The 13,205-nt window shown below is 36.7% G+C and overlaps 1 protein-coding gene across 6 annotated transcripts in view; it reads right to left on the bottom strand.

Moving 5' to 3' along the window:
• Positions 1-23: 23 nt before the first annotated feature.
• klhl6 (kelch-like family member 6) overlaps positions 24-13,205 on the bottom strand; it is a 39,064-nt gene continuing 25,882 nt past the window's right edge. For 2 of the 6 annotated variants that reach the window (XM_044131300.1, XM_044131302.1), the window contains 7 exons: positions 8,861-9,191; positions 8,618-8,783; positions 4,774-5,223; positions 4,436-4,673; positions 3,809-4,011; positions 2,469-2,682; positions 24-525 (listed from right to left, as the gene is read on the bottom strand). In XM_044131300.1, coding sequence (XP_043987235.1) covers positions 227-525; positions 2,469-2,682; positions 3,809-4,011; positions 4,436-4,673; positions 4,774-5,223; positions 8,618-8,783; positions 8,861-9,191 — 1,901 coding nt within the window. In that variant the 3' untranslated portion in view covers positions 24-226. Of the gene's footprint in view, positions 526-2,468; positions 2,683-3,808; positions 4,012-4,435; positions 4,674-4,773; positions 5,224-8,617; positions 8,784-8,860; positions 9,192-10,008; positions 10,137-12,787; positions 12,906-12,991; positions 13,172-13,205 lie in introns of those variants that run through there. The other 4 variants (XM_044131299.1, XM_044131303.1, XM_044131298.1 and 1 more) reach the window with 4 other exon arrangements.

Below are 13,205 nucleotides of genomic sequence, written 5' to 3'. Positions count from 1 at the left end.
ACCCGAGAGAACACAAAATCAAGGAAAGATAATAGTTATTTTTAATCAGAATAGAGCTCAAGAAAATATATAGTTATATTTTTAACTTTCACTGCTTACATTAGTACAAACACAGTGATATCTCATGGTAAAGTGGCAAGTGAATGAAAAAGATACACTTTCCCTGCATCCTTTTGATATGTTACTTCCTGTAGCAAAACTAAAGTCCGGTTCATGAAAGCTTCTGTCATTGGCACTCTGACGAAGGTGTGACTCTGTGAATGTGCGTGTAAGACTTCATGAGCGTCACACTGCCATGGTGAGATACGCCCAACGGTAGGACACACTCCTCTGTCAACACCCCTCGATCCACATCCCAGCACATCACCGTGGAAATCACTTGGTTCTTGTTATCCCTCCCCCCTGTGATAAAAAGTTTGTTGTTGCAGGCTGCGATGGCACAGCTGGCCCTCTCCCCCAGACGAGCCACCAGGGACCAGGAGTCAGACAGCGGGGAGTAGCAGTACATGGCGTGCATGGCACCACCTGGAAGGGCAATAAAGAATTGAAGGTGAGCTAATGGTTATGTCATAAAGCATACAAGCTACTAAACTTGGTGACTTAAATCTTAATGAATATTATGTATCTACCAATTTTTCTATCTTAACTCATTTGTAAACACACAGGAGTATGTGTGTGTACTGACACATATACTCCTGGACGACTGCTTCTGTGTCTCTTATGTCCGTTCAGCCTCCATCCAGCTGTCACAGCTGGTCTCCAGCCAAGTTAAGTTTATCTTTAACCTAGTTTTAAGAATAACCAGCTTATGGATCTGGTTATCCTGGTTAAGGTTAAGGTGAACCTTAATCTGTTTTTTTGCAGGAAGTTTCTTCATGTTTAAGTAAAATGTTTACCTTCACTGTAGTCCCATGTTTGCTCAAGCAGAAGCATTGCTGCAAAGCTAATCTGGCCTTTTTCAGCTTACCAACTGTCATTGCATAACTTACTTTAATAGTACTGTGTTAGAATCGACATAGAATTGGACAATATAAAACTCAATCAAAATCAGAAAAACTGAAAAAACATTGAATTTGGACAGAAATATATTCTAGATATTATGTGTATTGGAGTCCTTAGTCTTGTAAAGAACCATACAATTACATTTGCTGTGAATTGGGACTCTATTAGTGAATTAGATTTCAACATAGATGAGATATAAAGAAACTGAAATGAATACCCATGGGTTATTGAAAGCCACATATGGATTTATGTACTGATAAATGAGTGCCTTGTTGAACTTTTCATATGCCTTGAACCTTTTCCCAAATTATTATTGAGATCATGTGTGAAGACAAATTTGTGGACTAATATTTGTCCTACCAAAGGATTCTCCCATCTGAGTTGTGCATCTCTGCAGATCCTCCATATTTACCATGGGCATAGACGGAAAGGTAAATAAAATTGACAAAGCTGCAGAATATGGCGAGTATGTAGTGTTAAAATATTATTTTCTTGCTTTTATGCACACTTTAGATGCCACCAACATAATAAAGGTATCAATAACTCCTCCGTTATTTGAAATTTTGAGGTGTTAGAAACTGAACTCGATCCCAGCTGTTTTGAAGAACAGAACGTTTGAGCATTGTTCATTACGCATTTCAAATGGTTCATGAATATGAAATGTTTGGTTAGGTTAATCTTCTCGTTAGAAAGTAAGATATCTCAGTGCCTGGACTCTTGCAAATTTTGCAGAGAATGTGGTCTGGCACAGAACTGGTGAGATAATGGTTTGCCTTTCCTGAGGCTGTGTTCCACTTTTTGCACCTGTGCATGCTGATGGTCCTGTAGTGCAAATGCAAAAGCAGAACTTCCTCTGAGAGGAATGTAGCCTTTGTTAATATGTCTGTGACTTCGCTGCAGTTTACGCCAAATGTTTGCATTGAAATACGTTTAAGCTGACTTTTACACTGTCAATAATATGCGACACAGAAAAAATAACAAGCAATTTACAACATCAAACCATGTTGGTACAGCTTTCACAGAAATGAGCTAAAAACAGCCACAGCACTTCAGAATCGTTTTGCTATGCATGTTGAAGTGCTAAATAGCAGCTCTGAATGCAGTGGCAAATTTCACACCACCACGTTCTTAGCAGCAATATTATTGTTTTAGGGACTTTGCCTTGCACATGAAGAATTTGACATTGTATTCTATGCATTGTAAATATTTACAGATTTCAGTTTTCTTTTTTATATAGCCTTTAATTTTTCATTTTAAACTTCAGAATTTCTCACTCTTGTTGTACCCTGTTTAAGTATTTTTACATTTTACTGGGTTCACATACATAATGACCAAATATTATCTTTCAGGAATATTATCTTTGTGCCATATTAAGCTATTTATCTAAGTTTCCACACCTCAGATAATATCTTTGTTCACATCTCAAGTAACATTCAACTATTTATTTTTAAATACTTCAAACTTACCAACGACGTAGATACAGTTCTTGAATGCAACAGCATTGGTGCATTTGGTTTCTATAGGGATGGGTGCCCGCAGTTCCCAGCTGTCTGTTCCTGGTTCCCAGCACTGAACTTTATCTGTGGCTAATTTTCCATTAGGACCACCACCGATCACATAAATCCATCTGCCAAAGCTTGCTGCAGCAAAGGAGCTGACACCCACTGCAAGAGGTGTCACCTGTGGTAAATACATAAAAAGGTCTACTAAGCAAGATAGTATCAGTAAAGGGAGCTAATGTGGTAGTGGTTCACACACAAGTCTCTTTTTAAGTGACATTTCTTACTGCACGCAGTGTAACATTAGGTGATATTACACTTGACCAAGACCTCCCATTGTCTCTAGGATTTCCATGGTCATTCAAACTTTGCCAGATTGCAGCAAATTTGAAAAAAAAATAAAATAATTTGTTTGTTTATTAGGATTCCCATTAGCCATTGCCATGACAATAGTTACTCTTCCTGGGGTCCACATCATAAAAACACATTTATTACAAAAACAGTTACACATATTTAATATAACATTAGTAATATAATATTAAGTGATAAAATTACAATTACAGCACAAATAACGTAATTAAACCAGGCTCCTTTAAGAGCTCTAGCATTTGTTACATTTAAAAAATGTGAAGGAAGGGAGTTTTATTTGGAGAATTCTAAGGAAGGCAAGTATGATCTTGCCTCACTCTTGGTAGTGAGAACATAAGTTTAATCCTGCTTTTCTCTTCCCTGACAGTGATCAGAAGTATGATATCTAAGATGTTTCCCCACTATTTGTAAAATTTCTCTAAATGTATTGGAGATTTGAAACCTCCCAGACCTCAGATTTATGCACCTCCAACGTCATTTGGGGCTTTGTTGTGGTAAACATTACTGTTTTCATCAGTTTATCAGCAGCAAGAGGAAGGTAGATGGCTTTACAAAGCACAGTACATATCTGTTTGCATGTCTTAAATTCCATTTTAGACAGCAATACATATTGCATCTTTTAACTGCAGAAAACATTCCTCAGTCTATGAACAATCAGCAAACATGCACATTTCAGAGGTGTTTGCATTTGTCCTTTGCTCTGCATACCAATGCTGGGAAAGTGAGTGTTGCATTTCTTTACATTATCCCCACTTATTGGGATAGTGTAATAAGATTAAAACTTTGAAAAATGGCTGGGGATGTGCACTGGGGATTCTGTGTTTCTGATGTAACTGAGGAACTCCTTAAGATCATCCATGCTCAGGGGACTTTTTAATAAATTGGTGTAATTCAAATATCAAACATCAAAGCCAATTTTGAGCTAAATGTGTATTTACCTGTGTCCAGCGATTGTGAAAAGGATCATAGGCTTCCACAGTAGCAAGCCTCTGAATCCCATCAAATCCACCCAGAGCGTAAACCTTTCCGCCATGAACTGCCATCTTGTGTCTCCATCGTCCATTCAACATTGACTCAATTTGGATCCACTTGTCCAGGGCGCCGTTATATTTCCAAACATCGTGTTGGGTCTCTTTACCACCTACAGCAAGCAAATTATATGAGGGAAATGTCACCTTCTGCCAAGACTTTATATCCCTCTATCCTAACCTGTAGACTAAGGATTAGTCTTGATGCCTGCGTTGGAGCACTATGGTTATATCTAGGTTTAGTGCCAAAAAGGCCCATGACCTTGTTCTAACTTTTGCAGCGTGCGTCAACTTTGGCAGTTAAAATACCCAAAGTTAAAATGTCAGTTCTTGGGGTGGGAAACGCCTAAAACCACAGTAACTGTTACTGCAGAAGACACCACGCCTTCCTGTTTGTTTTGTTCTCTAGTAAACTCAAAATTTATCAGTTCAGCCATCACATTTCAGTTCCAGTAAAGAGGATATATTTTGGAAGCAACAATTATGATGGAAGATATCAATTAAAACTTTATGGTGGCATCATATCATATTTCTCACCTGATATGTAAACTTCATTGAGGAAAGTGATGCAAGAGAACTCCACCCACTTCCTGATTTGGGTCTCATCTTCCATTTCTGTCATTGGCAACCGGGCCACTTCCAGTCGGCTGCGTCTTAGAGGATCCAAGCAGGTGACAGTGGGAATAAAGCGTTCATCCCTAGTGCATCCTCCAATGATCAGAAAAACTTCTGACAGAAAGTGCTGCACTCGTGGTTTGGTTCGCTCTGAGACCACCTACAAATAGGTCAATGATAAAGATAAATATTTGTGTAGCTCTCAAAGCTGTTTTTAATTCCAAAAAGTGAGATAATTTGTCTTTTTAATGGATACAAACCTCTCTACCAGAAAGATGATACATGCGAGCCTCTTGCAGCAAATAGAAAGCATCAGTGCAGCGACGTATCAGCTCATCTGACTCCACTTTTTCCACAAAGTACGCTGGCTCCAACAATGGCAACCGCACATGTGAAAGCAAGCTGGCCAGTAATGGATAGCGTTCATCTTGCTGGGCTCTCACCCAGCGCATCAGAGCTTCAAAGACACACTCCTCACACTTCACACTGAGGTCATCCCTCTGCAGGATGGCCTCCAGAGACTCTGCAGGCAGCTCTAAGAAGTCCTGTTGCTGCACCACCAGAGAAAACTGAGAGGTGATGAAGTCCTGAGCCCTGGTCCTCAGGGTGGGCAGAGCGTGGCTGTCAGCCAGATTTAGGATCCCTATGCAGGTCTCTAGATGAATAGAGTTGCTGAGAAAGCTTGCGCATGCATCTACCACACGGAGGAACTGAAAAACAGAGGACATTTTTGTTTATTACAGTCATTCCTGGCTGACACAGATGCAACACTCATTACAATAAAAGTAATCAATCTTACAACTGACGAGATGTATTTTCTGATGTCATTTTAAAACAGTTCTTCAAATGGCTTGGAATGCTGTTTAACATAATGTGGTAATATTAATTTCCTTTAAAGGTTTAGTTGGCTCTAGTGACCTCTTTGACAGTCGTAGACAGGAAAATGGTTGTTAGAGAGCCTGCATTCAGTCTACGTGGTGTCTGGCTGCTGAACAGGCCAATGTGGCAGTTCTCCCCACTAATTCTTTTATAGCTTTGCATTTTAACTCAGTTATGTGACTCGGCATCAGGATATGAATCCACTGCTTTGTCATATTGGCGAAAGGAAGTTAGATGTCAGAATGACTAATTATTTTCAGTAGTTAATGGTAAAAAAGAAAATAGCAGTCTCTTTTTCAGAAATGTACATACTGCTTGTAGACTTGCTGCTGTAATTGACTGACCCTGTCATCCAATGGAAGAGACTAACCAGGAAACATTTATGGTGTACTAATTTTTTCTAATTTGTTACACATGTTGTTTATTATGGAAAAAAATAGTTTATTATTTTCCATAAATTATCAAAGATTATCCAGAAATAAACTTTTCTTGGATACTTTGATGACTGTCTTTGGATATTCAAACATAAACATACTTTTCATGTAGTTTATCTTGAAAAAAGAAGTTTTTTTATTTTTTTATTTCTATAAATTATCAACATTTTTTCAATTCCAAAAAAACATTTTTCAATAATAAACACACTTGTTTTCGCAACAGTGGCTGTGAAAAGTTTGCACACTGCAACTTTTAAACTTTATAACTGATGTCTTTATAAAGCTGTCTGTTTTAGTCGTATTGAAGATGTTCTATAAAACTTCTCTACAGGTCTTACACACTTTGTGAAGCAAAAACGAAGCCCAGCCACAAATTGACAGTTATCCACAATTGTCCATGTTCACACCGCTTTATGTAAACGACAACTCATTTGCTTTTGTAGAACCATACACATAATTTCAGTGTTGCTGTGTGGAAAATAAAGCACACAATCATCTTCCATTATCACGTTAGCTAAAGACGTGATGGTTTCTGTGTTCCACAATAGCTTTTTTAAGCTCATGCTTTAAATAGAAGCTAAGTCACTCATGCCCTGAGATATTTCTTTACGCCACAAGAAAGTTTCCTGTTTCATTCATTTATCTTAGATGAAGTCCCTAAACACAGAAGCACTTGTGGCTGATATTCTTATGTATTTAAGGCATTTTTCTGGTATTTATGATGGGTGTATATTGTTTTTGGAAATGTTCTAGTCCTCAGACTGATTTCCACCATGTAACTGTTGTTATGTTTGATTAGCTTCACTATGGAAAAGTTTTTGATTTTGTTTCCATCCATTTGCCCAGCCGTGTGACTGACTGTTTTTGTTTCTGTTTGTCGGCCGTTGTGCCTGTACATGGTTCTGTCTATATGGATCATAAGGTTTATAAGTACTTCATTGAATTTTTAATGATATCATAAACTGACATTAGTTTAGTTTAGCTGTCTGAGTGAGGAAAAAAAATCAGTTCAGTATTATTTTTCAATATGCACCAACGCATAGGAAATATTTATCACTGCAGGTGGTAAATGGCATTTTCTTTAAAAAATTTATATTTTTGTTTGAGAACAGACATCGAAACAAAAATGGAAAATACATTTTGCTCTTAAGTAAAAGTATTGTTTTGAATTGTTAGGCTCACAAATATGTTGAAAATATTTTTTGATCTGATTTTTAATCATAATTTGGTATAGAAAAATAGAATTATCTTAACAATTATAATAATTCTCAACTCATCTAAATCATGTCTGATTCTAACTTTAACCACTTTATGGCTGCAGGAATCCCTGAAACAGCAAAAGGAATCAGCCTAAATTCTTGAGTTGTTTATTTTCAAACTCTAATGCACAAATTGCTTTCTGCAAAAATAGAAACACAAAAACACAAACACCTGCCTCCTCTGTCAAACTGCACAGCTGCACAGTTAATTTAAATCTAAATGGAAAACTGATCCTGAGTGTAAACAACAACCAACTTTCACTTCCCTCTTAGAGTAACTGAGACCTTACCCCATTAAGTGTGTGTATCCTATAATAGGAAAGGGGTTTTATGAAGTGAGAAAACAATTTATAGTTTAAATGAGTTTAAATGATGTTCAGTATTCAATTACTAGAGCTACCTATTCTGAGTGTACTTTTTTGCTGTTAGTTTTCTACTATTCGGCACTGTCTGTTTTAACATACCGTTAAATTAATCATGTGGTTATTAGCACCGCTAGTGGTTAATATGAATCTTTACATTGATAAATAGTATTTTACCTCCTTTGCATATTATTGCTATAATTTATTTAACCACACAAAGCATGAGTGTTAGAAAGCTTACACAATGAAGCCATCAAAGGCCATCTTTGATAAGCCATTTAAAATGTCGACGCATTCAAAAAGTCAAATAAAATATTTTTGAATGGGGCTAATTGGCTTGCAATCTTGATACTAGCGTATGGGTTATGATAATAGCCTTTGTGTTATTCAGGGGTCCCACTCATTTTGTCCCTCCACCAATTCATAGCCCCACTTCATCACTATTGCATTTTGAACCTGTAAAACTTTTTTAATACCTATTTCTTTGAAATAGGTTATTTTTCTCAATGTAATTCAAATTTATTGTGAATTTTGAGGATAAATTATAATAAAAATAGTCAAACTTGACAAAAAATTGAATTTAATAGTAAAATGTAATTGCAAACTCTATACTGTCCCTACAATAATTTCCTTTTGAATCAAAAGACTCTCATGAATAATGACAGAGAGAAACCCTTGACCCAATCAGAGTCAGCCACTTAAAAGCTCTAAACATGTAAGCTTTGGATGTTGATTTAAAATAATTATTTCTATTAATGGCGAATAAAAATTTGGTCAGTTTTTTACAGCTTTAACATATTTTCAGAATGTCTGAGTATTTCTTTATTCCAGTGTTTAGTTTTGTGAATTCTCAAGATGAATTATCATAACATCCAATATCATTATATTCCAGTTCAGGTAGTTTAACAGATAACAGACCTGTAATTAATCCTACAACCTCATGCTGGTAGGTTATATTCATAGGCCTCACATAACTAAATTGACTTACAATAAGCAGTCAAGAAAATTACTTCAAATTATTGAATGTCAAAGCACCAACAGTTGACTCCGCCTGGTAAACTGACGCCTGGTTGTTCGGGGGTAGACAGCACTGTTTTGTATTGGGAAAAAAGTCCATCATGATTTGAGATAAACATTGGAGAATATTTACAAAATATAAAGCTACTGTACCTGAAACTGGCTGGCTGCCTCAAGTATTTTCTGGACATTTGAGTGTGTGAGGAGGGCTCGGCTGGTGTAGGTGTACTCCAAGAGAGAGCGCATGGTCCCGCTGTCCAAGCCTTTTATCTCCACACACTCCTCATGACTCTCCTTCAGGCCACTGCAAAACATGGCCCTATTCGAACATACATTGGGTCAGTGAAGCTGGAAGTCCCATCACAAAACCTTCACTGATAACTGGATTGCCTTTACCTGAAGTACTGACTGGCAGCAGCCAGAATAGCCCTGTGGCAGAGGAAGTCTTGCCCTTGAACACAGAGGGTCACATCGGTCAGCTCTCTGTTCACCCTCAGGTTTTCCATCCCTTTTTGCAGCTCCACAGGTAGGCCTCCATCTTGCCAGCATAGCTCACTTGCACCTCCTGGTATCTCTTTCTCGTCAGTCAGACTGGACCCACTTGCGAGTGGCGACACTGGACAGTCTGTCGTCCTTTCCAGTGAGTCACTCATCTTTCTTTCCACCAGTAATTTCCACTGAGGTAAAGTTTCCACTGAAGAAAACCAGTCGGCAGCTTCCGAAGCACCTCAAGGCACGTTACGAGAGAAGAAAAAAAAATCAAACCTTTGTGGTTCACAGTGAGAGCAGTTGTGTCGCTTGAGATGAGGATTTGTTGTTTTTTTTCTCTTCTGTCCTCTTCATACTTCCTATTCCTGTTCTGTGGGGAACATGCGTGTAGCAATGTTTGTTTCTAAGCACTTCCTCTTCGAATGTGCTGATCAAATTTCCCCTAGCTTACCTAATATTCCTCTTTTTGCAGAAAAAAATGATTCTAGACCTTGTGCTGTAGACCTCAACAAAGAGCGATAATAGTAAACGAAGCCAATGAGCAGCTTGAAGTAGATGTCTTTTATTCAACTTTGTAGTTACCTACACGCCGCTACTCTGGTTGATTTACAGGGAAAACTTGCATATACTTGAAATGAGAGATGCATACAAGTGGTGCATTTTACTGTCACTTTTACCAATTTTGAGGCACAGCAAAGAAAATACCTTAATCTTTCTAATTCTAGTCATTTTGGCAGAGTGAAAAATTAGTCTTATGCTACATCTGTGTGAACTACAATGCGTAAAAATAGGCTCCCCTGGGATCTTGGTTTTAGATGGCAACTAAGAACCCATGCTGCATGGGCATTAGTACAACATTTAAACAGTCAGTGATAATAAAAAAAACATGTCAGTGGGAAATCCTGATTGGCACCAACTATCAATGATTTGAGATTTTCTTTACATCTATTTGAAGAATATTTTGCCCAATCTTCTTTGTAAAATTGTATGAATTAGGTCACCTATGATGTTTTTTGCACATAAATATCTTGTTTAGTGTCATGCCAGAAACTCACAATTAGATTTTGATTCTTACTTTGACTTAGCCACACCAAAACCTTCATTTTGTTTTTTGAATCATTTGCAGGTTGATCCATGGACTGTAGTCAGACACTCTCCTTTATGATTTTGTGGTAAAGACAACCTAAAATCAGAATTTGAAAACTGTGTTTTATATTTACCCTGCTTATCACAGTCTGATGACAAAATTAGTTTGAAGATTGATTTTTAAAAAAGATAAGACTTTTTTATAGAACTGGAAAGCAACAAAAGTTAGAGCTTGACATTTGGACATATTCGTACTGGTATAGTCTGTCACAAATGAATCTCAATGATACTTATGTATCATATGTAAAATATTCATTGCACAATGAGGGGTATTACAAGCAAATGGGTTAATTGAAGGAATTATAAGCTATTGCTATTAAAATCCCCAAAAAAGTTTTTATATTAAATAGTAACACGTAATAAAAAAAGAATAATTAAGACAAAAAACATTGTCATAGCCCAAATAAACATGGGGATGACTGCTGTCTTGACAGCTTTCAACACAATGTCACTAACTCCCTCAACAAGAAGTGTAAACCTCGAAAGGTCATTGCTAAAGAAACTGTCCACAGAGTGATCTATCAAAGTACACTCACAGGAAGTTGAGTGGGAGGAAAACATGAGTAGAAAAAGGTTCACAAGCAACATGGATTACTATAGTATGGAGATCGAAAAGCACAACTCATTTAAGAGATTCAGTGTTGTAAAAGTTTCAAGAACCATTACACACAGATGTACTCAAGACATGAGGTACAACTGTTGTATTTCTTTCTTAAGTCACACTTGGCCTTAAGAAAGAAGCATCTTACGATGGTGTAGTTACAATTTCAGAAGCATCTTACGATGGTGTAGTTACTTTATCTCCCCTACTTACTCCTCAGTAACTCCTAGTTACTTACTCCTCAGATTTCAGTAAGTTTTGTATTTTATTTGGAAACCAAGATCACAGGTTGAGAGACACAGAATCCATGCTGCCTGGGCAATAGTCCAAGGTTTCAACTGTCAGTGATAACATTGAATCATGTCATCTGATGGTTTTGGTTCACTGAATATCATCAAACTTTAAGATAACACAACGATACAGCAGGAAGTTTTAGACTACCTTACGTTTCCCTCTGCTGGTTTAACGATAATAGTATCACTGTGCTTCATTCACCAGTAAACTGGCCTAAATAAGCAATAGTGAATTTGCTGTGTCAAATTCAGCAATTATCTTCTCCCCTCTGGTGGAGGTTTCAAGAACTACAGGTGGTAAAAACCAGGTTTGTTCATGATTCAAAGATGCAGTAATGTAACAAACAATCCTACTTTTGGAATCTTGACAGTAATTGAAAATCATATTTATTTATTTATTTATTTCAATTAATCAGTTTCAAATAATGTAAGACTTAATCAAATCAACCAATGCTTTAAAGAACAAACTTAAAAACATGCATCTGTAATTAATTTGTAATACAGTACAAATTAACTGCATATTAATTTGCACAATATGTAAAGATTCTATATATTATAATTGAAGTTAGGCTTGAATATTCACAAAGAATATTGTGATGAGAATTTGGCATTCGCAATTGTAAATAGTCAGAATGTAATGTGTAATCAATATAATACTCTAACAAATTTTGTATGTAAAATAACCAAAACGTAGTAATTTGGAATAGAAAAGATGACTGAAATTCAAGTGAACTAGAAAAGTTAAAGAGGGATCATAATACTGATAAGAATAAGGAACAAGTCCAAGAGAATAGATACTACCAAGGGGTAAGATTAAGTTTACAAGAGTTAAATAAAATCAAAAGCAATGAGTGGCAATTGTTAAACAATCAAAAACTACATAAGTTTTGCCAAGACCTAGCATTTAATTGCAGATTTCTAGAGGGCTATGATCTCTGATTCAAACAGCTTCAGCTTTAGATGTCAAAGACAGTAGAGACATCTGTGTCTCTACCGTCACTGTGGCGTTCATGTATTCATTGATTCTTCCAAAAAAAAAAAAAAAAGAAAGCTACAGCATTGGAAGACCTTGTTTTTTTCCTTTCTTTTAATTAAATGAAAGTGCTACATTCATCTGAAAAGGGCAACACTGGTAACCAAGTCTTTGATTCATCTTAATGTGGTGTCTCATGAACTACTGACTCTGGAGTCAACACCTGGCAAACCCCCATCATACTCTTCTCAATGCTACTACCAGTTACCAATGACATGCATTTTCTTCCACTCAACCTCCTATTAATATGCTCTGGATTGAGCACTGTATGAAGAGCCAGCTTCTTTTGTCATTATCTTTCATAGATCAACCCTCCTTGTTACATACAATGATCATTACAAAACATTCATAGTCTACATAAGAATGTTTTTGTTTTAGTTTTTAGATCATTTTTAACTTCCCTAACGGACTATATTTTTGGTTTTACCTTTTGAATTTCAGAAGCAAATATTTTGGTGATATTTTAATTTGCTGAGAAGGACTTGTGCATAATTTATAATTTTAAAAAATACTGAGTGATAAACCAGATAAAACATATTATCTGGGAACTATTTCATCAATGTTAATGACAATTAATTCAGCAGTTTGCTTTATCAGGGCAGATGTTCACACAGTAGAACTTCAGCACGATGGAGAACACTCTTTTAGACAAGGGTACGAGTTTAAACTATGAGACAAAACTCGTCTCATGGTCATTCATTATACAGATTCAGGACCTACAGATTCATTATAATTATGAATCTGTAGGTCTGACAACTTACCACTAGGAAGCAGTGTTGTCCCGTTAATGTTTTAAGGGCGCATTTGAAGTCGTTTTAGGACAAAATTCACGCTGCTTAGAAATAGGTAGTTTTACTTGTTACTTAGCAACAAGATGTCAAAGATATCAATCCCGCACCGTTTTGTGGAGTTTAAAAAGACATTGAAATATGCTGTTATTGTTATTATCATGGCTGTACTACTACCTGAACACAGGTGTGGTCTGTTCTGTGGGTGTTGCCCACGGCAGTACTGTCCATTGTACAGTAACTTTCCACAACTATGCATAAAATAAATGCCTCTAGTCTGTAAACTCAGCATTTGCGGCTTGTCTTTGGTTCCGTCTACCGATGTTAACCAAAGGAAGTGCTTACTCAAAACTGCAACAGCACGTCGTTCTTCACCCCTTTAACTCTATTA

Source organism: Gambusia affinis, linkage group LG11, assembly GCF_019740435.1.
Source record: "Gambusia affinis linkage group LG11, SWU_Gaff_1.0, whole genome shotgun sequence".
In the NCBI taxonomy this organism is placed as follows: domain Eukaryota; kingdom Metazoa; phylum Chordata; class Actinopteri; order Cyprinodontiformes; family Poeciliidae; genus Gambusia; species Gambusia affinis.
Note: the sequence above shows the minus strand (reverse complement) of the source record. Positions and strands in the feature narration are given on the sequence as shown.